This window comes from Clarias gariepinus, chromosome 4, assembly GCF_024256425.1.
Source record: "Clarias gariepinus isolate MV-2021 ecotype Netherlands chromosome 4, CGAR_prim_01v2, whole genome shotgun sequence".
Taxonomy (NCBI): Eukaryota; Metazoa; Chordata; class Actinopteri; order Siluriformes; family Clariidae; genus Clarias; species Clarias gariepinus.
In genome coordinates this window covers 15,476,893-15,504,152 of record NC_071103.1, presented here as the reverse complement: position 1 = coordinate 15,504,152, position 27,260 = coordinate 15,476,893, and the positions used below count along the sequence as shown (strand labels likewise).

The following is a 27,260-nucleotide window of genomic DNA, read 5'->3' as shown; positions in this document are numbered from 1 at the left end:
TCAGTGTCATAATATCCTCAAAACAAGAGGCATATTATATTAAAGTTATTAATAACAGAAAAACAGATAAGCTCCAGTGTCATGATGTCATGATGGAGATTTGTTAGAGATTTTTACTTGTAATCCACTCATGTGGATCTAACCCAGTTAAAAGAATACAGTTACTTGTTTGTATTTAAAAGAGATTTGACTAAATTTATTAATCTCATGGGATCTGTTGTCAAGTGTAATGTGAAAGGAGCTTTGGCCATTTTTGAAGATATATCTATTATGTTGTCATATATCTATTTATGCTGGAAGAACATGCTGCATGCTGGACAGCCAAAACTGGGTTATTGTGATCGGGAGAAGAAAATAATCATTTTTCACTAGCAGGCAAGCTCATCATCTTTGAGGTATTAGATGGACACACAAAGTGTGTGGGATTTCATTTTCATTCATTCATTCACAGTAAGTAATGTCACTGGCATCGAATACCTGGCAGTCAGCTGTCTTACAAGGTTATGCAGAAATTGATGAATGCCTGACACGTCGTCGGGTGCAGGCCCACTGCTCTTCATCACAGCCGGTCTGGTGCTGAGGGTTTGGAGATCTCTCCTGGCCCCGTGTTTATCCAGCTTCAAGACAAATAAACGGAAAGCCGCAGCTCGGTTTTGGAGCTCACAGCATCAACCTCAGCCTCCTCCAACCCCCCACCCCCCTTTCACCCCCACCAGACTCGTTTGCTTTATCTCTTTGTCCCACTGTTTCAAAACTACCACATCTGTTAGCCCGTGCAGTTCCACGAGCTTTGACTGTACAATCTGTTGTCTTGGTGCATCCTTGTGCCCTATACAAGCTTTAAATGAGATTGCACGTTACTGATGGCCATTAGTTCGCATGTCAGGGTTGGGATGTGCCGGATGAACCATTTGTCCTTATAATAATATACAACAGCTTACTAAGTGATGAGAAAGGCCTTTGCTTATGTAGTAATTAATAGTACAGAGTGTAAATTTCTCCATAGTTTCATTAACAGTCTATAAATACCGTGATTGGTTTCGATAACAGTGTGTAAATATCCTAAATGGCTAAGGAGGATATTGACATAATCTCACAGCTAAGTAATGGATCCAGCAGTAGATCTTAATTCACCCTTTTATTTGGGTTTATTATTCTTTTTAACTCTTGCTTCTCATCATGTGTACACTTACCCTTCCGTTTGTTTCTCTTCCTACTTTTTTTCTCCATGTTACATGGGCAGGGATTCAATGTCCAGAAAAAAAACCCTCACAAATTAATTGTGCATTGTATATTTTTAAAAAGCTTATTTGTCACTTTTTTAAGAACTTAGTATTAAATACACAAAGTAAGAGCGGTGTAAGCTATTTTGTCAGCTGGTGAATGAGTCAAAAAGTAAAACCTACTGTATACAGTCTGTACGCTGTTATCTTTCTGGTCCATGTACACCAAATGCAGTCAGTCTTTTAGCAAGGGATATGCGTTGTTGGCGTATTCACAAGCCTCACGGCAGACGATGTGATTAAGTGTCTTTAAAAACAAAAAAAAGGTTTGCAACAAACTGGGAATGGGGTGGTGGATTCGGCACTAGATTTGAGAAGTGTGCTAAACATGCTTAAAAAGGTTGTTGCGATTACCCAGAGCTGTGCTTGATATGTCATGCAATAGTCGGCAAGTGTGATCTCTGATCTGAGCAAAGCTTTTCTTTTCAGGATTATGGGTGTTGAAATTCTCGCCTTCAGGTGACTCATACAAAGAGAGGCATTAAGTGTGCTTTAACTAAATGCAGTGACCAAACATTAGGACATAAGAGCAACACATCTGGATTCAGGATCATTCTGATTTCTGGGGCATAGTTCTCATAGGAGGTGCTACAGTGAAGTGTGTGCAAGTAAGAATCTAAAAAAGAAAGCAGGGAGCTGCAGTGTTCGTTCAGTTCCAACTGAGCAAAAATGCTGTCTCCAGGGAGGATACGGGCCTTAAAGTGTTCAGCTTGCATCTTAGCCAGGGACAGATTATGGTCATTTCAGTGATACCTTTCATTTCTGAAACTATTAACACCTCAATTACCAATTCAGTGTTAATTCAGTGCAATTTTGATATAAAGGTGTTTTTTGGGGGGAAATAAACACACACTCTTGCAAAATGTTATACATATATGTACTTTTTTAGCTTTATGTTTTTCTGGAAACATTTTTAATATTGAAAATTTGAAAATGTAGTTTTAAAAAGAGCCAACTCTAATATTCCATGATTAATCGAAACAAACTCCCAATAGAAATAAAAATGCAACAGATAAACTGCTCCAATCCAGCCTGATGGGAATTAATTATTATTTGAAATGACATAGGTGTGGGTAAACCATTGATAACCACTACAATATGTAAAAGTGTATTGATTCTCTCTTGTTGGAATGAATATATATCTATATCTATCTATATCTCTGTATATATTTCATGTTTGCCATAGGGGGTTAAATCTTCTGGAATAAAATTTTGCTTTTGTTCCTCCTGTCATGTAGATGAGAGAAAATACTGATCATAACACAGAAGGTGGGATTTGTTGTTGAAAAATATATATGATATCTAACCTAACCTCAAAGTTGGAGAGGAATACTACTTTTTCTGTTATATTTCCCAATGCCAAAAACCACTTTGCGCAGTTATATTCTGTTTAAATGCTAAAATTCACGATTTATTAAATCAGCATTCAATTTGTAATTTCTGTTGGATTGAAGAAATATAAACCATATAAGTGTAGCTACTGGTTTTTGTAATAACTTATAGTGGACAGGGGTCACCCAGCATCACCGACTGTTGGACACTTAAGTCCTTCACCTTCAACTGCTCAGATACAATTTGGCCGACTTGCCCTTGTAATCTCTCGCCTTGTAATCTCTCCAGTAGTGGGAGGTATTTGTTACCCAGTGTGAATAGGCACATGGAGGGGGAGCTTATCATGCACTGGCCTTCAAATGTTTAAGTGGTTAACACTGTCCCCTTGCACCTCCAGGGTCTGGGTTCAATTTCTGGCCAGGGTCGATTCACATCTCTGAGTTTGCATCTTCTCCCTGTGCTTGGTGGGTTTTCTCCAGGTACTCTGGTTTCCTCCCACAGTCCAAAGACATGCAGATTAGGCTAACTGGCATGCCCAAATTGCCCATAGTGTGTAAATAAGTGTATGTGTTTTTGAGTGCTCTGCAATGGATTGGCACCCTGTCCAGGGTGTACCCACCTTGTGCCCTAAGTCTCCTGGGATACGCTTAAGGGCCCCTCCTCGACCCTGAATAAAGGATAAAGCGGTATAGACAATGAGTGAGTGAGTGATGAGAATTAAATAATGGAGCTAAAAACTCTTTTAACCTGTTTTTTTTTTTAGATTCTGATGCGACTCTAAGCTAAGAGTGCTTTATTCACAATAGATGAATGACAAATTGGAGTAAGAATGTCTTAAGGCTTTAGATAAAAGAACCATAGCAATTGCTAGTGTTAACTGTAAACCCTTACATATGGTGTGCTGCTAATTGTGCCTAATTACAGTAAAGAAGCATTGTTCCAACATAATAGTTTAATTATACTTATTCCTTGGTTTAATTTTCACATCTCAAATTATTTAAAATGATGTCACTTAAACAAAACTGCTCAAATATATGGAGTTCAAAAACTGGTGGTGGACCTGGAGGTGGACTACAGTGAAGGCTTTCATTATAGAAAACTCAGCAATTGTTTGGGAAATAAAGACCTTTCTTTACAAAAAACAACAAAGATCATAATTTCTGTAATTCCAGTATTACAGTTTACTTCAATATGATGCAGTAATCACATATTTGGTGAAGCAAGTCATCATTCACTTTAATGCCCATTCAGTATAACTAACGTGGTCCACAGGCCACAAATCCCAAACTACCTCCCCTCCCCCCTTGCTAATTATATTGCAGCACACTCCATGCACATTGCCTTTTGCAGTTCTGATTTCATTTGTATTTTCATCAGCCCTGTGCGAATAGATGTCTTGATGCAATCAGTATGAAATGTCCAGAGTAAGACTGGGTGCTGCGCATCACATAAGCTGCCTAAAAAAGCACCTGAGTCAGCCCTTTGAGCAGCTGTCAGCAGTGCTGTCCTTCAACACACTGTATAGGGCTCATTCCGCCAGGCTACCATAATTAGAATTACAGACTCCAGTGATAGCGTAGCAAAGTAGTATTCAGCGAAATGGTCTAAAGCTCCAGTTACAAATTCCTTGATTATAAAGATCTGTGTAAGCAACTAATGTGAGTGAGTGGTAAGAACCAGCACTTTTTATTGTGCAACCACCGGTGATCAGTTTATGGCTATAATCAAGATAGTTTGAAGCGATTATGTACTCTATTTTACTGCTTTTGACTGCAGTCTAAACAGATGCTACATCATTCTTTAAACTAGATGTGGAGGGATCACTCTCTGTTCTTTATTAAACATTAGCTGTGTTTACACAGGCCCTAATATTGCACTAATAATGGGAATAATAGACCAATCAGGGTACAAACACATCATGTAAACACCTTAATCGGAACAGTCTGATCCGGAGCAATCAGAATGAGTTTTCAGTCGGAATGAGGGATGGGATAAACCTTTGACAATCCATTCAACAGGAGAATTTTAGCCACGTAAACACGAAGTCAAATAATTTCTCGCTTCCCTTTTTGTAATAAATGATTTATTGACTGGGCATGATTACATGGGGGTAGCTTCAGGTGGTGGGATCAATTTCCATTAGGGGAAATTTTGCTTTCATTCCTGATCAGTAAGGTCAGTAAGAACAACTCTCTCTAACCACTTTTTACTTTGAAAGTTCATCCTCTGGCACCGTTGCTTTGTTAGTCGAATCAGCTCTGATCAGCACCGATCGGCTTGTATCAGAATCTTTAGAATTTCTCACCCTCTTACTGTAGATGTTCTTCTGCTATTCAACTCATTACACCCACCGTCTGTTTAACCACAATGAGGTCTAGAGCCTTTAGCCATTCTGCTCCCTGCCTCTGGAATTCTTTAACTCATGACCACAATATAGTAAATCTCTTTCCATCTTTTAATTAAATTCTATTTTATTTATATATAGTCATTGTTGCAAAGTAGTTTTTTAGAATACTGAAAAATATGGAAATAAATTAGAAAAATATAAAGGAAAAAAAGTATAAATTATAATTATCAGATTGTCCCTGATGAGCAAGCCAGGGCGACAGTGACAAGGAAAAACTCCCTGAGAATACAATAGGAAGAAATCTTAAGATCTCATTAGGCTGATATCAGATACGGATTGATTTGCGATTATATTGTGTGCTAAAAGTTCAGTATAACTGTAAAATTATTTAAGTTAATATAAATGAACCCCTTTCATTATTGGCGACTCAGGAGGGAATTTGTTCACTGGAATTTCGGTCCTAAATTACTGAGCGACGTCAGTGATGATCCATCACATAACAACTGCCCACATCTACCCAGTCCAAGGCTACCTTCATGGTCATTGAGTCCTCAGTCACCACATGCATCCCCAAGCAGAACATAAGGAGCCGTCCTCAGGCAGCAACCAGAGGCCTGCATGTGACAAGAACTTCAACCAGAAGCGTGCACAGGACGTGTCAGACAGGTCAAGAGGGCAGAAGGGGTCAGGATCGCTGTCAACTCAGGAGTGCAATATGTAGCCCGACAGAAAGAGATAGAGATAGAGGGACAGAGAGGTTAGGTATGCTAACAGCCACATAATGTGGAAGGTGAATGTTTCCACATTGTGCGATACAAATATTGTGTAGCATGCAAGCAGGGACTCCAGCAGGGACTAGGATCACATAACTAGACATAAGGACTTACTGGAAAGTAAGGAAACCAGTCATTTAATCTTTGTCCAAACATATTAGTTCACCAAAAAAACCCTATGTTCACAATTCCACAGATTTTAATCTTGTCTTAAACGCATTTCTTTAAGCTAACAAGTCAATTTATGTTTTATCATATTTTACTGCTTTCTTACGAATGTATTTTATAATTACCTGAATATATCGTTACATGTAGAATATATACTTATAAGTATGTAAGTCAAAATATAATATAACTATAATATATAGTTAAGTATATTTTATAGTGCTTGGTTGCTTTATATTATTTTTAATGAAGTGTTCTTAAGGGCTTTAAAAGGCACCCATAAATAAAGCACATTATTATTATTGTTGTTGTTGTTGTTGTTTTGTTAAAACATCTTATAAAATGATTTCTGTTATATTTCCTGCATATTAAATGCTTCACACCAGGTATAATAACTTGTCAAAAAAAAGGAATATTCTGTGCAATGCTTCGAGCATGTAAATGCACTTCTTATCAGATCAGCGTCCATGTGAGGAATCTCTAATCAGAATTATTAAAAATTTTGTCCATTTAAACTCGGCTACTATTTTTTATGTGCATGTTAAGGTTTTTTTGTTCCTATTTTATATATATATATATATATATATATATATATACTGTATATATATATATATATATATATATATATATATATATATATATATATATATATAAACTTTGTCTTCACATCACTAATCATACCAGAAAGGGCTCAAATCTGTTTGTAAGTCTTTAAAAATTCTCCGCTCCCTGACCTTTAGCTTCAATAAGCTGCCTTCAGCTAAATAACTTACATAAATGGACATGACTTGCCATAACAGAGGGTCTGTTACAGAAGCAGAAGGATCTGCCAGGTCATGTTTAGAGTCACTAAGATATAGCTGGTTTATCAGCTTTTCTGCAGTTTTTTCAAGCACATGGTTTGGTCCAGTGTGTGTCTGTGTACTGTGTCTGCATCCAGAGTGCAATCTTTAAAATGATGACCCCTGATGTATCACATGGCCATAACAGGTCAGTAGAAGAATGCTTTCATCTTTCCGATGACGTCCATATATATGTTCTATTGGAAATCTTTGCTGCCATCCAATCGGCCCTGTCTATTTTCTTCATAACTTGAATCCATGACGTCATGAAGAAGAGACAGCTCAGTTTTATGAAAGCTGCAGATGTGTTGTTGGTTCGCTGATCCAGGGCCTTGTAAGATCACATATTGTTTCTCATCTGTGGCAGATTTACAGTATTCTGAGCCTTGCCTCATTTGTCACAAATCTGGCACGAAAATTGTAAAAACAGTTAGTCATATGTGTCCTCTGCGACGTCCCTGGCGACACATTGGGTGGAGAATCTAACATTAACACATTGATCCAATTCCTTCTTGACAATATCATTTTGCCAAAAACTGTAGACCCAACGTAATCCCAACTTTTCTCAATTACTATATTAGAAAGACTAATCTCAAATTAGTTCAGACTGCAGAACGTATGTAGTAAAGGCTAATTAGTGAAATCTGGCACAATGTTGGCACTGAATAGCTTAATATTGGAGATTAAGTGAAATAAGGGAGATGTTTTTCTTCTTTTTCTCCATTTAAATTACTCTCTTTTTTTCTCTCTCTCTCGGTCTCACACAAACTTTCACTTTTTTTCCCTCGCTCAGTTTCTGCCCCACCCCCCTTTTTCCACATACATTTTTTTCCTCTCATGCCTCTAGACCTCATCTGGAAACTTGGAAAAGAGGCTTCAGCTATTGACAGGTGGCAATTTTCCTCTCATATGCAGACAGGACAACATGGAGCTCTATGATTTTTGCTCCCTCTGCTTTCACTTCTGCTTCACATGCTCACCTGGACACGACCTGCTGTCTCCTGCTAGAGACCTATCCCCCCCCCCCCCCCCCAAAACACCCCCCCCCCCAATTAAATCATGTAATTGAGTAATTTATGAGTTCCTTCTTTTGATAGCCACAAGCGTTGGGGCAAAACTATGCCAAGGATGGTTTTGATAAAGAACTGGTCTTGGAAGCCGAGCTGAAAAATGAAAAGCTTCAAATAGGACTCCTCCTGCTGTCCTTCTTCCAGCAGTTCGAGACTCAGTGTGGCCTGAAGCCAAGGAGGCTGGCTGGCAGGATGAAGACATTAGCTCAGGTCTCTTTGAGAAAATACCATCGCCTGATGACAGACTACGGCTATTATTAAAGGGGATGAAGATTAAATGAAGCAGTCCATGTCATGTGACCGGATCTATTAAATTGTACTCATTAAAGCAAATGTCTTTTAGGACGATGGTTCACAGCTTCTTTTGTAACTAGATGATCCACATATCCACGTAGTCAGCACTAGGGTACAGGTGATCTCATAAAAAGTAAACCTGGTGATATAAGATATGAAGCATTTTCATGATTTTTATCAGAAAAGTCCTTCTTTAAAAATGTGATATGTTTAGAGCAGTAGGCACAAACATTTGCTGTTCAGTAAGTGACTAGATGATGTCCACATGTGCAAATCACACTGCCAGGTAGTTACAGACTGGAAATCTTGAGCAAGCTTTTGGACATGTTTCCTGCGTCCCCAGGTGGCTGGTCTCAATGTGTATGCATTTGTGTTTGCCTGTATACAAGCGACTTCCCATCTGTTTTCCAATGAAGAGAGCGCGTTCCGATTCTTCCTGCTGGTGGACTGGTTTCTGATAGTGATCACTGCGGCTCATTTCACTTCAATCACGTCAATCCGAGACCAGCAGCCAGTCACTGTCACCACTGCAACAAGGAGATATGTTTTAGAGAGTGTATGTTCAAGCTAAATACACAGTGCATGGTTATGAAGAGCACTTGCCCTGTGCGCACAGCCAGTGCATAAGTGAACAGTATTGAGCATGTGCAGGAGCCTGACACATATGACAGTGCATTAAAATCAAATGCTTGAAGAATCTGGCAGAGCAATAAACCCTGCTTTATGTGGTGACAAGTGGTGGTGCTCCAAAGCCCTTACACTGATCTGCCAGATTTTTGACCTGAGAGTGACATGAATTAACTTTCTTTCATGCAGCTGTGCGTCTGTGATTGATTAACTAAACCACTTTGTATATGCATTGTTTAACAATTAAGACAAAACTAACTGAATAAATCTTCGAATGTGTATTCTAAAGCAAAGATGTAAAAAATATGAAGTGTTGCTTTAAAATGACATGGAGAAAATGTGAAAATATTTGGTAGATTTTTGGTATGGATTCGGTGCTTTTAGGCATGTGGGAGCGAGACTGACTGATAAGGCTGCAAAAGTTTCCAAAACACAAGGACTATAAAAAGCACTTATCCAGGAAACGTATACCCTTTTATCACAAGCACTTTATTGCATGACCCAGTAGCAATCCCCCTGCTTTCTCTGTAGGTATTAAAGGTTACTTTTAATGCTATTCAAACGACAACCCTGGAGCTGAACATTTACAAAACAGCCCACATGTAAACACCTACTGTACCTAAAGCTCTCTCTCAGGTTTTAAGACTTATCCAGGGGACAATACAATCATGCATTGAGGCTCCAAGATGGAAATCTGCCCAAAATACGTGCCATTATCTCAGGATTTTGATATCCAACTAGAACACCTTCTGCTATGGCCTGTTCATATCAGTATTTCAGTTACACCGCTGTCTCAGTTGTGAGGTTTTGTGCTTTGTTTTCTGTGTGTATTGTAAAGAGAACGTGTCTGTGCATGGTACACTGATATGACTGTAACCTCTCCTCTCTCTTTCTGCTGAGGCCTGTTTCTTATCTGTGTTAATTGCTCTAAAGACAGAACAGGATTTGATGCCTGGCTTGTAGGACACAACTGTTCAAGCTAAATGCAGAGTCTAATTGATACTGACGTAAAAACAAGATAAGCCAGCTGATGCACAAGATGGTGTTAATGCTTTTAAAGCATCATGCCAGGCCAGGGTATGACTCGTGCTCACTATAGGCCCTAATAAAATCACATTTTTGCGGCTTTGAGAATTTGCTCCTGGCTCCGGTTCACTTGTTTTATAAGCTGTCAAATTGTCACACCGTTTGATTTTGTAGGATTTATGGTTTCGATTTTTATTATGAGTGAAATAAAAAGGCACAGTAGCAGCAGGGAACATCAGCCAATGACTTGAGTGTCGCTGTTTCAGTCAAATTGTTCCCATGCAAATCCTGACGGAAATAACTAGCCAAGCTGATCCTATCCAGACTTCATCTCTATCGTATCCTCATGTGTGGAAGGAGAGCAGAACAACCTCTGGGTAAGCGCTGGTGCATTTTGTGAGAGCTGTAGCACATTACGATGTTCTCAGCCTATGAATCGTAATCATCGCCTTTGGTGGAGATCTGCATCTGGCAATCATCATTTGACTGTACCCGCATGAAAAAAAAACGAGCAAGTGAAGGAATCAATTCATTAAACACTGCTGCTCTTCCGCCCTGGTTGTGTGGGAGATCTGGCAAGTGTGCTTACAGATGCGTGCGCATAAACACTAACATTCACACTCTCTCATACTTATATAGTTGCACACACACACACACACACACACACACACACACACATGTACACCACTTCCCTTTTGAATCACTGAAGCCTGAGGAATAATTCTGTTCTGTCCACTATAAAACAGTCTCATCGTTTCATTCCTCATAATGTCTTCCACCTGCCGTTTATCCGCATTTATTACGCAAGCGGACGCTTGATGTTTGGGCAGAGGACCGGCGGATCAAAGTCTGTAAAATAGCAGGTTACGAGCCTGGGCTCGTGTTGGGAGGTCTTTCTCTAATTACTCCTGTTTTCTCTCTAAAAATTAGGACCAGAACAAGTGAATTAGAGGAGCGGAACTACAGTGAGGCAGTTATGAAGGGTCTGACAGAGAGAGAGAGAGAGAGAGAGAGAGACCGTGTCCATATGGAGGTCCTGTAGGTTTTCGCCAGGTGCACTGGAGCAATGGTACAGTTCTGACAGTTTACTGGGTGTTTATTCCCTCTGTGTCAAAACGTTTCGATAGCAACGTAAAACATTTGAGGAAATGAGGAAAGGCATGTGGCGCAGTCGGGATTACGGTGGTGAAATATCGCAGCCATTGTGAGTAGACATCACAGCAGGTGTGATTGTGATGAGGGGGGTGGGGGAGAGATTTCACTTCAGTGTTTATAGATAAGGACATTAACCTTGTTCCCTCGGAAGACAGACAGAAAGTGGAACTATTCCCGACCACCACGGTGAGCAGAAAAGCATGCACAACATGTTGAACCTTGGGGTGGATGAACTACAACAGCACAAGAGAACGCTGGGATCCTCTCCCGCCAGAAATCTGAGACTACAGTGACCCAAGGCTCACCACAAGTTCCGGTTTATAGTTGATCAGTGTGGTCTTCTACAGTGCTAGCCCATCTCAACAAGGTTTGACATGTTGTACATTATTATATGCTCGTGTCAGACTTCGAGGTTTTACAGTAGTATTGCATCGTCTTTACATGAAAGAGAGCAGATGGAGTAAACCACAACTTCCATTACAGGATGTCGACTGTTCAAGACTTTGGTATTGGTCGTTTTTTCATTCATATGTTACACATTACAATCATGGAAAAAGAAAGTGCACTGTGTTTTTATTTATCGAGGTCTTAGTAACCACTGGGTGGTCCAACGACTATAAAAAAAAGTGACCTCAGGTGACAGCACCCATGAAAAATACAACACACAGAGTGGTGCAGAAAATGCATACACACCTCAACAGTTATCTATGGCCTTTTTCAAAACTGGAATCGTATTATGGTAGCGATGCGTAGGATTGGATTTCAGTAGTCACACCATCGTTGACGCTATCATGTGACCGTCTGAAGAGAGGCATATATATTTTTCTTTTGTGGGTACATTTTTTGGACTTTCAATAAGTAGTCAGTTGTTACCAAGAATCCATGTGGGGAAATAAGTACAGTAAGAATAAGAGATTTGGGTATTACTAATAAAAGACAGAAGATTTATTAATTATCCAAGAAGTGTGACTATCACCAGAAGGGTTTGGCAGTCGGGTGTGTGTCTAGATCATGACAAGAAAAAACGATTTCAGCTGTTCATCAATTCAGCAAGGGTTATACAGTGAGGCCATACCCGAACAATCATGAATTTGAGAAGAATTTTAGACAACATGCATCTGGTCACATGATATAGCCCTTGTTTAAAGCTGTTTAAAGCTAAGTAAAAAGAAAAAAAAAAAACCAAGGGCTACATCATGTCACCAGCAGTCTTCTGTAAGAATGTAAAATGTTTAAGTTCATGATAGCACAATTAGAAAAAGACTCAACATGTATGGTTCAATCTTTTTCTAATTGCATTTCTAATTGTGCCTCCGAGTTCTTTGGTACCCTTCCACCTCCCGAACGTGGAATTTCTATTGAAACTTCAACAAAAATATGGCAGCAAGAGTTCACAGGAACAATATCTTTAGACTGATGAGACCAAGGTGGAGAAGTTTGGAGAGCATATTAGACTCTTATGGAAAGCAGTAACCTCGTAGTCTTTTTTCCCCACTTTGTTTCTAAATGTTCGTTCAGCTGCATATTGAAATCATTTGTTGGTGTTGTTGTTTATTATCACTAGGGACATTTGTGGAAGTTAGTGAGGACCACACACTGACGGCACTGACGAACAAAGAGTCGGAGGAAGCTGTATTTCCTTTTTTTCATGGCCGTATTACGACGGTTGTGTTGATCAGATTAAATCTCTCCTTAAAATCCCTTGATGAATATTTAAGGCATCTCCAGCGGAGTATTCGTTCCAGTCCTGTTCACTTATCCACCTGTCATCTTGCCTTTACAAATTTGCTGTACAGTACTGAAATTTGGATATTTTTAGCATTGCTATCAGTGGCTGCTTTTGATTATGTGACTGGTGTCTGGAGTGGGATGCCCCAAGCTACAGTATATGAAGTTCACTGAGCTACTCCATCTGTTGTTAGTAAACATGCTCAAACAATGCCAGATATCCCCCAAATCCCTTTGCCTGGTAGAGTAACTTGCTTCACTCTAAAGAACACACAAAAACGAAAACAGAAACACACAGACATGCATACATTTATGCATGCACACCGGGTGGTGCCGGGCGGTAATACCCAGGCAGATTAGCCATCTGTGTGTCTGTGAAGAGCTTATACTGTAGATTCCCGTCCATTCCTCTCTGTGACCTCTTAATGATAATCCGACCCACTTTAAATGCAACTGGATCCCAGATTTTTGACATCCATGCTTAAAAACAGAGTGGCATGGTTATTGCATGGCTTTCCTCCAAGTTCTTTGGTACCCTTTCACTTTCCGAGGGTGGAATTTCTATGTAATGATTGGACAGAATAACAGAACACAGTTATGAGAGTAAAAACTCTCTTTATTTCTTTATATAATCTGATGCAACACCATAACACTTTCCCCAGCATGCTTGGATACCATCAAGGTGCTTCACCTCTGAAACGCTGGCCTCCCAGGAACTCCTTCAATTGCCCCAACTTGTGGAAATGGCTTGGAGGAAGGTCAGACAGAGGTGTCTTTTCTGCAAATTGACGACAAATTTCAGTTTTCAAGGATCAGACATTCCAGTTGTTAAGAGTCTTATTGTCATACTGTGCTTAAAGTCTCCTGTAGATGTCAATTGGTTTCATCACATGTCCTGGTTTGACTGGGACAATCCCCGTATAATCCCCCTAGGTGTGAGAGTGGACTGGTGTTCTTAATTAATGCGCAGTATTCCTACGACAGGCAACAGCCCTGTCCAGGATAAAGAGGAGAATGAATGAATAAATGAAAGATGAAAGCTAGTTTCTATGCACAGATATAGGTTTGCTCTTTATTGTCCAGCTCTGGACATCTGCTCTACAAGAGACATATGTAGCAGTGCATTGAAAGGAACATATGTAATAACAGACCAAAAAAATCTTAAATACTTAAATACCACATTTCCTGCTGCTAGTACCTTTTTTCTCTACTTTTATTTCTCCTACACTCCGTTATGATTATTTGTTCATCGTAGACATGAGCAGAGAGCGAGAGGGCAGTATTGTGTGGCCACTTATCTTTGCCAGTTGGTATGGAACTAATCAGTGCTGAAATAGTTCTCATTAAATATGAGCCTCTTTTTTTCCTTTTTGTGTGTGCGTGTGTCAGCCTGGACTGTGTAACTATGTAACAGGTTCATTACAGACATTAGACTTGCTTTGAACCTACGTTCCACAGCAAATGCACTGACACAAAAACACATCAAGACATTGTCACTACAGCCAGGTCCTCACCCTCATTCTGCATGATGCAGGTGAGAATAGGATGAGACGAGTCGCCTGCTGATTTGCTTTTATGTGTTTTGATTCACACAGCAACGAAGAGACAGGACAAGAGGGGTGTAACTGTTCGAAGAGGCCCATCAGAGAAAAGTGTGTTCCATTGTGTGTTATGGAGGAGTGTTATTCAGGGCACCACAGTAAGATGTAATGAAAAAGAAAAAAATAAAACGTGACAGTGGTCAGCCTGTCAAAGATGCCAATGTAAAAAATATGTAGGTGATGGCTTGCTACAGTAAAATAAGACCTGAAGTAATACGTAATAAATTTGCAATATGGGCAAGAAAATGAAGGAAAAGAAGAACGAGACTGATGAAGGTTCAGAAACAGGACGAAAGTGAGAGGTGCTGGGAATGTGGGAATGGAGGCACGTGTCCAGCTGGCCAAGGCTGATAGCCGTCTGATGAGCCAGAGCTGTAGAGCTGGGCTTCTGGCCACAGAGCAGATCTGCACGGGGATAGAGGGATAGAGGGATGGAGGGTTGACTGGACCCAATCTCTTCCAGGTCTCAGAAAGTTCACGTCTGTCCCAAAGTGCTGATTCTTCTACATCTACAGTACTACCATGAGTGTACCATGAAATTATCAGCTTTTATATAAGAGGGAGAGCTTTCTTTTATCAGCAGTTTGACTAGGTTGTGGCTAGACAGTGATATTTAATGAAGACATATGCTAACATATTAACTTTATCAGGTAAAGTAGTTCATATATTTTCCTGTTATTTTTTTTTTCTTTCTTTCAGAAAAGACTCTAATGTACTGTAGTTATGTCTTAGATAAAATAATATTTTTTTCCTGCTAGTCTGGGCTTCTTTTCCTTCCTTCTTCTCTCTTTCACTCTCTCTCTCGCACTTTCTCTTTCTGTATCTATCTATATCTCTATCTCTGGCTTTCGCTCTCTTTACAGAGCTGAGCTCATTTTACAAGTGACTCACGTCACAAATGTAATTAATGGTGGTTGAAAAGTAAGAGCCCTGGCGTCCTGGCACCCACAGCATGCTTTACAATAGTGTGATTTGCACGGCTTCACAGTAGAACCTGAGATAAATCACGCGGACACAGTTCTATTCTGTGCGGTACAAGAGAAATAAGGCCAGGAAACATGCCTTGGCCAATTCCAAAGCCTGTCTAGGGAAAAAAAAACACTTCCCAGTTTGGCCACATGCACATGTGGCCTAAGAAGTAATGTAGTAATGTGGAAGTAAAGTGTTTTTTAAGAGTATGACATTATATGCATTGTAAGTATAGAAGCTTCACCTTAGGTTTCGAACTTTAAAATGTTTTCTATGCTGCTTTTGAAAGGTTAAATGGTTTTAGTCTATTCTTTGACTCCACTGAGACATGATGTCAGAAGGATAAGACCGATGCAGTTATTGGTGAAAGCAGCGCTCAGAAACGCCTAGCGTACTTGAACGACCAAAATATGCATTGCAAAAATTATTTAGACCTGCTTATGGGAAGTTAAGTAAACGTTTTTCTTTTCTTTTCTTTTTTTTTTTAAGAACTTTAAAAGAAAAGGCCGATCATAGCACTTGGCACATTATATGGTGAAGGTTTGACACTAAAGATTAATGATACACTTATTATTTCCCGCTCAAAATATAATACATCAGCAATGTGACAGAACTTCAGTAAGTGTGGAAAACCTGAGAGTGGTTCAAAGATCTGATCCCTGGTCTCTTTCGCAAAAACACTCATCTGGGGTTAGCTGAAGCACAGCATGAAGCACAGCATGCTCTACATCAGACGCGGAAGCCATCAGCACTCAGTGACGCATGCCATGTAATGTCTCTTCGGATATATCCATACATCATTCTTAGGTCTGGAGCGTAATTATTTAGTTCATTTTAGTTGCGTGAATGCTTGCACTGGGGGTTAAAACTGTCTCATGCTGGCCTAAATATCTGATCGATATTTGCAGGCATTCCTGCAAAGCCAAACATACAGTACTGCTCCTTACCTCTTGAGTCTTGGTACCAAAGGAAACACATAAAAAAGCAGTAAAGAGATGAATCTAGTGGCTGCAATTTGCAAACCTGAGTACACAAATGCAACATCTAAAATTGCTAGCCATCTTGTGTGTGAAGTCAAACCTGTGATTATGATCCCTGCCCCCTAACCAAGTTCAGAGTCTGCTGCTTTCAATCATACTGTGTAATTATGATGGGGAGAAAATGTGGAAATATTTCAAAAATGCATATTGTGTCATAATTTATCGTAATAGTGATACTGAGTGAAGTAAAAGTTTTTGTCTTGCATTTCCATGATAAATAAAACCAGCTGTTTGATTAGAATTAGTATCTTTATGATTCCAAAAAGCATACACCCACACTTCTCTAAATGTAAGGCAACTATCACAGCCTGCTGCTGTCTTAAAAGAGTGTTAACTTTTACCATGATCGCCTTTAATGCATGATTTGACAGGGAATTTATAATCGTTGTATTAACATCATATGTGTAATTATTGATGAGACAGCAAACGCTGAGTCAGAAATGCTGAAGGTCAGATGCACCGCACAAGCACAAACAAGCAGCTACGATCTCAACCCTGCCACTTTCTGGCAAACGGAAGAACTGCACTTAAAGTTCCTGCGGGAAAAACATATTGCCCACAGCCAAAGGAGAATAAACCAGCAAAGCCTTTTTGATTCCTTTCACACTAGAATTAAACTTGTATGATTTCGAGTGGTTACACGCAGATAAAGAACAGAGCTCTGCATCCCAGCCCTGGGATCAGGAACCACAGTTTTATTCAGGATAATCGGGCATAGTGGCAGTTTGCAGTTCTAGTTCAAACCAGAACAAGAACAGATTCTTTGTCATGTGAACACATACTGACAGGTTGTTACTGCCGGCGGTACATGAGGTTTCGCAGAGCCTATAGGACATGTTGGATTAGACATGCTATACATGAATCGTATGTAAGTAATCCACTGCCTTTCTGTTGCAGAGAAACTCTATAACTCGGAAGGAAGAGATCTGAGAAGAGCACTGTTCTCTCTCAAGCAGATTTTTCAGGTAAGCCATTCGTTCTGTTTTCCCTTGTTGTCCAAATTTAAAGTGGGCGCATGAATATGCAGTACTGTGCACAGGTCTCAAGCTCGCTGTGTTTTTAAGTGCAGATTTTGTTATACATGTTTATTTTATAACCTCGTTATGAAGTCAGTACAAAAAAATCTGATCTTTTAATCTTACAGGAAAATATCTGTAGGCCAGAAAAGAAATCAGCATATTATGTAAAAGACGGCTTTTTAGACGAAAAAAGAAAGAAAGAAAAAAGGGAAGCTTCTGGGCTTTGCATGCAGTACAAAAGAAGCAGGTGCGACGAAGTCCTCAGAATTACTACGACTGTTCAGTAAAACTAAGCAAAGGAATTTTCATTAATTACTTATTACTGCTTTTTATAGTTTGTTTATTCAGTGTAGAATTGCCTTTGTAGTTATTTGCATGTCCCAGTTAAAAGACTTTTGCACAGTACTGTTCTGTACATTCCTCCATGTTAAATCCAAGCAGGTCACAAAATAAAAAGGAAACAGTACCTCAGCATTTTATTGCAAACCTCTTAGTGATAAGCACCGCATGGTACCAGGGTTCAAAATTGATTGAAGTATTCAAATGATGCAAATGTTTTGTTAGACTTCACAGTCATCTGATTTCAACCCAGCTGAACACCTGTGGGAGATTTTACACCGGCATGTTAGACCAGATTTCAGACCAGCATGCATTCTTCACCACCATCATCAAAACACCGGCTGTTGAAATATATGTTATAATCATGATATTCATCCTTTAGTATAGTTTAAATGTTAATTTAAAGCTTTTAGATTGAACAAGAATGGTTATAGGCCCCTTCCAAATGGTTGAGATGTCACTTCATGGTAAAAGTATCAGTAAATTTAATAAATAAATAAACAGAAAAGCTCACAGACGATGCTAGCTTTTTTGTGTGGTGATGCAAGAGCACAGATGTTTTTTATACTGTACAGTATCTGTTGTGGCATGCTTCAAAACAACTGAAAAGATAGCATGAGATAGCAGTGAATCTAGTCGATTCTTTTAGCGTAGCATACCTCAACCATGTGGTAGAGATGGCCCGATCAGGATATATTCAGCACATTTTTCAATAAGATATAGGTTTTCACAACTTGCTCTACCAAAAGGTTGAGCAGAATGTTAAAGTGTTAAAGAACCTGAACATTTTATATAGGTTACTAAGGGCATTTTTGAATATCTTGTGTGACAAAATGTCCACAATTATAGGCATATTTAACAGGTATAAACTTAGTGGGACATTTGGCTGGTCCCAACACATAAAATTGCTTTTTAAAAGTTCATTTTTTTTAGGTAGAAAAACTGAAGCTTTTATTTACATAATAAGTTTATAGAATAATAGAGGCCAAAATGTTTCCTTTGGGTTACCGATGTTATGGTTCAGTTTAGATTCAGATGTAGGGATACCTTCAGTTAGCCACATTAATAATTATCACGAGAAGTTCCTCACATGGTCAGTAGGACAAATGTTTGTGTGTGTGTGTGTGTGTGTGTGTGTGTGTGTGGGTGTGTGTGTGTGTGTGTGTGTGTGTGTGTGTGTGTTTGAGCAAGTGTGGTTGGGTGTGTAGTAAGAGCTGGATGTCTGGAAGTTTTCAGTTACATAGCTGTTGACAGGATTGAAGGCTCGAGGTATATTTGACATCAGGTGGATGTGCGAAAGAGACAGCTTCTCTAAAGCTATAACTGTTTATACACACTGTTTATACACACAGTTAACACTATGTTGTTTAAGAAAAACTTTCAGATGCATTTTATTTACAGACAAGCACAAAGAAGCATTCACATTTATCCAGACATATACACAGGAATTCTCTGTCATTATAGGCTTTTTGGTTAGTGAGGTTTAAAAGACCAACCCTCTAATCATTTTTACATCAGTGATTGGGCATGTCCTCAAAAACGTCAAAGACTGGTGAAATCCTGGATATTGGTAACCTCTGCCTCAACGAGACAAGAAGAAAGTGGTGTAATCAAAGATTTATCAAAGTCTGCTCAGACTGTGGGTCTGCTGGTGTCTGTGTGTAAATCAAGCTAACACTGAAAGCGCTCTTCCCACATCTTATACAGTGAATTTAATGAGCTCTTGGGGCTGGCAAAGGAGCCGAGCCACGCTTAGCAACCAGCAGTCCTCTAGCCCCAAACACACAGGGTTACCATGGTCAGAGGAAATGAAGTGCGGAGCAGAATGTGCACTTTGGACTCTGAGTGGGAATCGTATACCATATAGCTAATGAATCACAGTAACTCTCACAACCTGTGTGAACCTGCGTAATCACAACAAACCCAACAAAGCGTATCATGTCTGTTGTTAAAAAAAAAGAATTATGCAGATTGCTATTTAATTGATTGGTGTTTCTGATGAGGCATTCTCTTCTGCTCTGATGTTACAGGATGATAAGGACCTGGTGCACGAGTTTGTGGTGGCTGAAGGACTCATCTGTCTTATTAAAGTGGGAGCAGAGGCTGACCAAAATTACCAGAACTACATCCTCAGAGGTACTTTACAAAAAGTCTTGTTCATTCACTATTGACAGCTCCCCTATCAGGGGCTTGGATTGTACCGACATTAAAGTTGTCATAAAAAGGTTGGCCAAATGAAGAAACTGTAAATAAACAAGGTTTTCACTTCCACAATTACACAGACATATCCAAGTTACATTGACATATTCCAGCAGATCGATAATCCTGGACCTACAATAATACTGTGTGAGAATGCACTAACACACCTAGAGACTTTTCCCACAATGAGTAGTCCTGCTCTTGCATTTAAAACTACCAAACACTGTTAATGTGCCTGATATACTGTATATTGTGCATTCGTACACAACTTTTAATTGACCTTGCCTGGGATCAAAATTTTATGGCTCAAGAATTTAAAATACACCTAAAGATTGACTAGATTGAGTAGTATATTGTAAAGTAGGGCTTGTTGTAGCTCATACAGTTACAAAGATGTGAGTTCTTATACTGGCTGTGATATCAGGGAGTGTGTGTTGTGTGTGAATATATATTATATATTTTTGTTTGGAAGTGGCTGAAGTGGGGTGTGCTGGGAAGCTTTACGCCTGTGGTGGTAAATTATGGCAAGAGCATTGCTGTCTCAACCTTTAACACTCCAGAAGTGCTCCACTATACAATACATATAACAACATGTGTCAAAACACACACATACAAAGAAGACAGAAAGGTACACTTAACTTAACTAAGGTACCACTTAACATCTTGGAAGAGTTTACTAGACCCCATGTGATTGGGAATGATGGTATTCCGAGTTTGCAGGATGAGTAGGAAACACCACTACAGTACAAGGTCAACATCATTTCACAGGCCACTTACAGATGTCAGGTCTCACACACTTAAGGAGCCAATAAAAAGCTTGATAGGATGTTGAGGATTATTAATCTAACCCCTAACCCCACTAACCATTTGTAATTTATGGTTCCATTAGAAGCAAACTTTTGCACACTTCTACTTTTGCATAACCAATGTGTAAAATTGGAGATTGGAAAACATCCAGCTTTCCAATTTGTAAGATGAGGAAATTTGCGATACACATTTTTACACGCAGTTTCGCAGTGAAAGTCTGCACACTCCAGTTATCTGACTGCAATGCCATTTTGGACTATACATCCAAGCACACTTTTATGATGAGATAGTGTCTTGTTTTAAATTCAACATTTATTGTTTCAGTTTTTTAATATTATGGGTCTTTAAATTCCCCAAAACTGGACCAAATATAGAATTTAAAAAAGCATAAAAGCTTTGTATAAACAGGCTTTCACAAGTATCCAGGTGCTCTTTAAATATAAAACTATTTTTTTTTAAATAACGAAAATTGCATTTAAGCCTGTTTACCTTAGAATAATAACTAGGAAGTCACGGAATTACAGAATTTTTTAAATCGCAGAATGAGCTCTGAGTTGCAGAGCAAATGCAATTCGCAGTGGGTACTTGTCATATTACTTGTAAGTGGAAATACTATAGATTTTACTAAAGAAATAATTAGTCAATACAATAATGAGCATTACTCTAGTTAGTGCCATGTTTTGATAGATATTAACGGCACATTGTCGGTTTGTAAAATTGATATACTTAAACAATTAAAAAGACAAGCAGGGCTTATGAATTCCTCAAACGCTAAATGCGATAAAGCCGGCTCCATGTGGCTGTTATAACCCAGGTGCTGGAAGTGTGTAAGTGGAGCTGATGAAGCCACTGACCACAGCATGTTTATGTGCAATCAGTGTGCACTAGTTTTAGGTTTGACTGACACACACTCCAGGCTGATTAGGCCTTCGACCGCTAAATCTGAGGAGAGGAATGAAGATAAACCAGACTTTACCACAAGATGATTAGTCTGCAGTACAGTGTAAATCAGGGCACTGCTTAAACAATTCCAGTCTGGATTTACCCAGCCATTGGGTACCCTATGACCTTAATTTGCTAAGACCTGAAATAGCAAATACAGTACTAATATGCATGCAATGTGGAATACATTGTGCACATGTTATGGCTTTTTCATAAATAAAAAAAAAATGAACTGAATGAATGTCATATGCAAAAAACGGATGGAAGTAATATGTAAATTATTTTTGCATTGGAGCATAGCAAGACTTCTGGAAAAATGAAACTGAGACTCAAGACTCTATTCTTGATTAAAGGCACTGAGAGGCCTCGGAAATCTGTTTACAATATTATGTGATCCTAAACAAGTGTGGACATGTTTAGAGGTATGTGATTTGTTCAGAAATTATATCCAGGGTACACCCTAGATGAGGTGGCAACCTATCCCAGGGCACAAGCACACCACATGTCCTCGGACTGTGGTGGAAAACCTGAAGATACCTGAAGGAAATCTGCCAAGAACAGGGAGAACATGTAAACCTCATCCACACAGACTAGAGGTGAGATTCAAACCCTCCACCTTGGAGGTGCGAGGCAACGCTATAATCCACCATGCCACCTCAATTGTTATATGTGAAAGACATTTTCTGGTTACAAGTTTCCGTTTAATAAGCTCTATCTAATATCTAACAAGAATCCTACTTGAATAACTCGCAAGCAATGGAAAAGTTTTCTCCCTATCATCTGATGATTCTACAATCATCCATTGCGTATAGAGTATATAGAGCATATAGAGTATAGACAGCATCTCACAGCTCTCACTCTACCAGGGGGAAAGTGACTTCATAGCACTTTCTGCTGTACTTTATGTTATGCCATCCCCAAGATTGTGGTTGCAACTTCAGCTGTATCAGATGGAAGCATCAGCTGGCATCACATGTCTCGGAGGAAGCACATGAAGGTCGGTAGGTGTCACCTTGATGGGAGATGCACTAACAAGGTGATAGTTGGGACTCGGCTAAAACTACAGTACATTAGGGAGAAAATCTGGCTTCCTCACATTTAATACTTGCAGGGTGAGAAAATTAAATGACCCTTAGGCTTAGTAAATCAAATAGCATGTGCAAATGTAATCAATTTGCATTGACTCCACCCTGTACTCTGCATCTTTAAGCGAGAAACATTTCAAATTGCATATTCATTAAGGTGTAAAAACAGTCCTCCACTGGATCTGTTAGTCAATTAGCTTGCACTTTTTCCTGGTCTAATCTAAAATCCTCTGATTTACTAAAGGTTTGCATGTGTAAAACTCGGTGTTCTTCTTTAACACTTGCAGATTTGTGTGTGTGTGTGTGTGTGTGTGTGTGTGTGTGTGTGTGTGTTTACTAATTTTGGCTCAGTGGTTGGAACAGGCTGCTGATACAGAATCCAGGCTCACTGCTATTCAAGCTTCTTTTGACCAGCTAAGAGGAAAAGCACAACATAGATCAATTTCTGTCCCATGTGCTTTGTTTCCTCACACACATATGCCTACACATCTACACCTAAGTGCACGCTAACTGAAATACAGAGTGCATGTTCATGCACTCACACACACAGACACACAGACACACACATACACACAAGGAGCTTAAGATTTACAACAGTCCATATCCTCCAAGAAGCGGAATGTCAGAAGGTACACAAAAACCACACATCCCCTCTCACACACTTGCAGAGACCTCACACACTCTCTAGGGAGAATGCTACATGTCATGTTTAGATATGCCTGCTTTACTGCTGGTCTGCTGGAAAAGTTTGCTCGTCTGTGAGATCTCGCCTGGTAAAACGAGAAGCCTGAGACCCCAGCGCAGGCCCCCCTGCCAAGCACAACAGAGGCAGGAGCAGCATCTGAGCCACAGGACGCAGTTGGGGGGTCGAACTCCAGGTGCTGCTTCCACGTCTCCCTCCATTTTGTGTCCCTCAGGAGTTTCTTGCTGGGTTTGGGCCAGCTGAGAGCAGAGAGGAGCAGACGTTCATCATACTATACTACCTGTCTGTAAAAAGGATCGACAGGGAATACAGGCAAAATACATGGAGAAGAGATACCATTGGATCTTTCACTTGTGGAGATGTTCCTTTAAAACACATCTCAATAGATTTTTACTTTTACATGAAAATAAAAACATATTTTAATAAATACTTTTAAAGTTCCTTTCTTTTTCTATAACACTCTAAGACCATCCATCAGTCCCTGATACAGATAGAAATGTATTAGTTCACATTAATAGTTAAACAAAAAGAACAAAAATCTAATCAAACTGTTGTTAGATGAGTCCACTCACAACAAAATAGAAATATTTCAGTTCGAAATAAAGAGGATCACTCGTGAAATAACAGAGTCCCAAAGATTTCCTTCTATTTGTCACCTGTCTTGTTAGCGGAAATATCATGTGAACATTCTGGGTAATGCAGTATTTTTAAATAAATTAGATATTCAAGTCCTATGTATTATAGAATTGGCAAGTTTAATAAGCCAAATGACAATCAGTTAATGTGATGGTCAAGGCCTTTAATTTAACACCATAACGCTTTGCTAAGAGTATAGTGCTTTGATGAGTTTATTGAACGCGCTTTGTGTGTGTTTGCTGCAAATCCTGGCTGATAAAGCCCCTGCTGCTTTTCTCTCACTGAGCCAGTTCTGTGGCTAACCGCCAAACCTAGTGTTTGTTCTATAAGTGTGTGTTTGCCAATAAATAGAGCAAGTGCATAATTTTACAATGCTTCCTGATCAAGCATCTTCCTCGCTGATGATGTAATATGTCTAAACCTTACCAGTGTGGCTGCTCATAACCCCTAGGTTTGATCCATGGAATTGATCGTGTTAATTGGATATATGTAAATGGGATCTATTATAGTCATTTATAGACATGTAGATAGGCTCTGTATTAGGATTAGGTTTAAAAAAAAATTTAGATTCCCCTAATGTGACCTCATATAATATATACATAGACATAGACACTGAAATGGTGTGTTTGGAAGAGGAAATAAAAGGAGATATAAAAAAGAGTATTTCAGTTACACACACTTCAACAGACAGACTATGGGGGAGATCTGAGTCCTGTGGTAACGATAAATAAATAGATGGAAAATATAATTAGGGTTCCATAAAATATGGATCCCTAATGCCAGGTTAGACAATAGTTGATTTAAAATGATTTTAACAGTGTTAGATATTAAAACTTACTTTTTACAACACTTACATTTTTTTTTTAATAATGTTTTTACTTTTAAATACTTTCTCAGTACATTTACAAGTTGCAAGTTTTTGGCTTTGACTTGAAGATCCTTAAAGGTCCTTATACTTCTTCTTTTTTTGAATTCCATCATTTTTAAACACCTTCTATAGATACCGTACTTAATGTTATGCCTACACATACTCCTTATTGTAACAGTACCTTTTAGGAAAAGTAAATCTTTTCATTAAAAAGTCATTTTCCTGTGATTCCTGTTGTTTTGGTATCCTCTCAATGATACATACAGAGTTTTATTTAAAGTTAATATCCTCCTACGGGTCTTGCATCCTCACTGCCTGAGTTTGAGAGTTGCTCAGTTTTTCAACACACTCAAGCATGCATTTCCCCTATAAGCTTATTACAGGTCCTAAGTCTTCCATCATCAACTAAACCTCAGCATGACCAGAGAAGCAGGTCAACTCAGTTCAACCAAATGTCAAATATTTACAAAGCTAGATGAGAAAACTCGTAGACAGATCCTGAGCCGATCTGTCTGCATGTGAATCTGCTTTATAGAAAGAGTCCAGATGCTAATGACTCAGCAGTATCATTGTGTGTTTGCTTTTATAAGAGCATAGACCCTAGTTTTGGCAGTGATTTCAAAGATTTCCTTTAGCCCTCCATAGGCTTTGAAATCCAACACCATATCACATGCGAACACCTCCTTTTTCAGAGAATCTTCCAAACTCATTAGCTCAACACTGTCTCCTTACTGTATGAAAGTGTGTCCTCTGCTGGGAAACAGCTTAGCTCTGACTAACACTCCTGCTGGAGTAGCTCAGGGCCATGGGAGACTATGATGAACGGAGTAAAGAAGGGTCATTAGCATAGCTGTGGCTGTTTCTGTAAGATCCGTAAAGTTGGTCATAATTCATTCAGGTTTCCTCCATCCTCCTGTTCTCCATCACAGACCCTCCTACTGTATAGCTACGTAATTAGTGCCAGTGTGTGGAGCTTGACGGCTTTGAGGAGGATTTTTGGATTTTAGAAGTTAAGCCTATTGAAACTGGTCTGGTTTAAAATCCAGTGAGGTGTTTGTAAGTGTTTAAGCTTGTTCAGATCTTTAACACTTTTCATCGTTTTCAGAAAGATTTACTGAGTTTCCTGTCCTGTCTGTGCTATTTTTGTTTGTGTTGTCCTTGAGGTTGTAGAAATTCCACTACTCTTTCTCCTCCCAGTGCGCAATGACTCTTAAGTGAAAGGCCAGGCATTGTTTGGTTACCAGTAGCGCTGGAGATTCTGTTTGAAAACTTAGTGTGTGTGCGCGTGTTTTGTGTGTGTGTGTGTTTGTGTGCTGCCTGGCTGTCGGCTACTGGCTGACTGGCCAACTCCACTACCTGTGACGACATTTTCATCCTGCTGGGCCCCAGTAGACCATTGTGTATGTGTGTGTATGGGACAAGACAGAGCTGTCCCGAAGACACATAAAATTTATATACAGCCAGCATCTCTTTTACACTTTTTTTTTTGTCCCTGTTGTTGGATTGAGTGGATTGTTTTGCATGAAATACACCACGTCTGATTCCACAGTGTCCTGCTGTGCTCACAGAATTCAACACCACAAACACATGATACGCTCATTGGGGATGGTGAGTCCTGGTTACGGCTTCCCACCCACGGTCTTCAGCGTCTTTTGTGGTCATACATCCTTCTTTTTGATGAGTCTTTTTGTTTTCCTGCTCGTCTTAAGGCAAGATAATAAAATGTGGCTTATGGTGACTGTACAAGAGGTGTGACGTCTCTTGTTATTTCTTTATGGCCACAGTAATTTCGCAAAATATTACTTTCGCACTGAAACTTCTGTCCTTGCCTCTCTGGAACTTACATGCTTTTTCCTTGGAAGGATTACCTCACCGAGGCAGCGTATACTCAGAGGGCCTCCTCGGAGCACCAGGGCAGGGCTTCCCTCCTCGAAGGCCAAGACAGAGACGAAACAGGACCTGTCGGGTCTTTACCCAAACACAGCAGAGCGCAGCAAGCCCTCAGCAAACCACAACACACGTGGCCGACACAGTCGGCTACATCAAGGTTAAAAACACATTCCAGACTCTCGTTAAACCGGTCAACAAAGCGTCCGCCCAAACCATTTTCAAATGGTCTGGACTTGCTTCCACTGAAAACTGTTCTTTCAGGAATCTTAGTCATCACCGCTGATTGAACTGGCATTAAAGGGGCAAAAAAGTAAAAATGGCCAAGGCGGCCATAAGTAACAAAGCATTTCCTTGCCATGTTTATTGTTCAAATGAAAGGTTTAGTGTTCATTTCAATTTTCAATTGTTTACCAGAAGTGCCTTCTATTTTTACCATTAGACGTAAATGCGTGCATCGCCTTGCCAAATACGAGAGAGCGAAAACAAAAAACACTTGTCCCATCAGTGCAAATAACACAAT

The 27,260-nt window shown here is 39.5% G+C and overlaps 1 protein-coding gene across 4 annotated transcripts in view; it reads left to right on the top strand.

Moving 5' to 3' along the window:
• Positions 1-27,260, top strand: part of fhod3b (formin homology 2 domain containing 3b) — a 124,013-nt gene that overhangs the window by 60,120 nt on the left and 36,633 nt on the right. For all 4 annotated transcript variants that reach the window (XM_053494384.1, XM_053494386.1, XM_053494385.1 and 1 more), the window contains exons 4-5: positions 17,150-17,217; positions 19,641-19,746. In XM_053494384.1, coding sequence (XP_053350359.1) covers positions 17,150-17,217; positions 19,641-19,746 — 174 coding nt within the window. The remainder of the gene's footprint in view (positions 1-17,149; positions 17,218-19,640; positions 19,747-27,260) is intronic.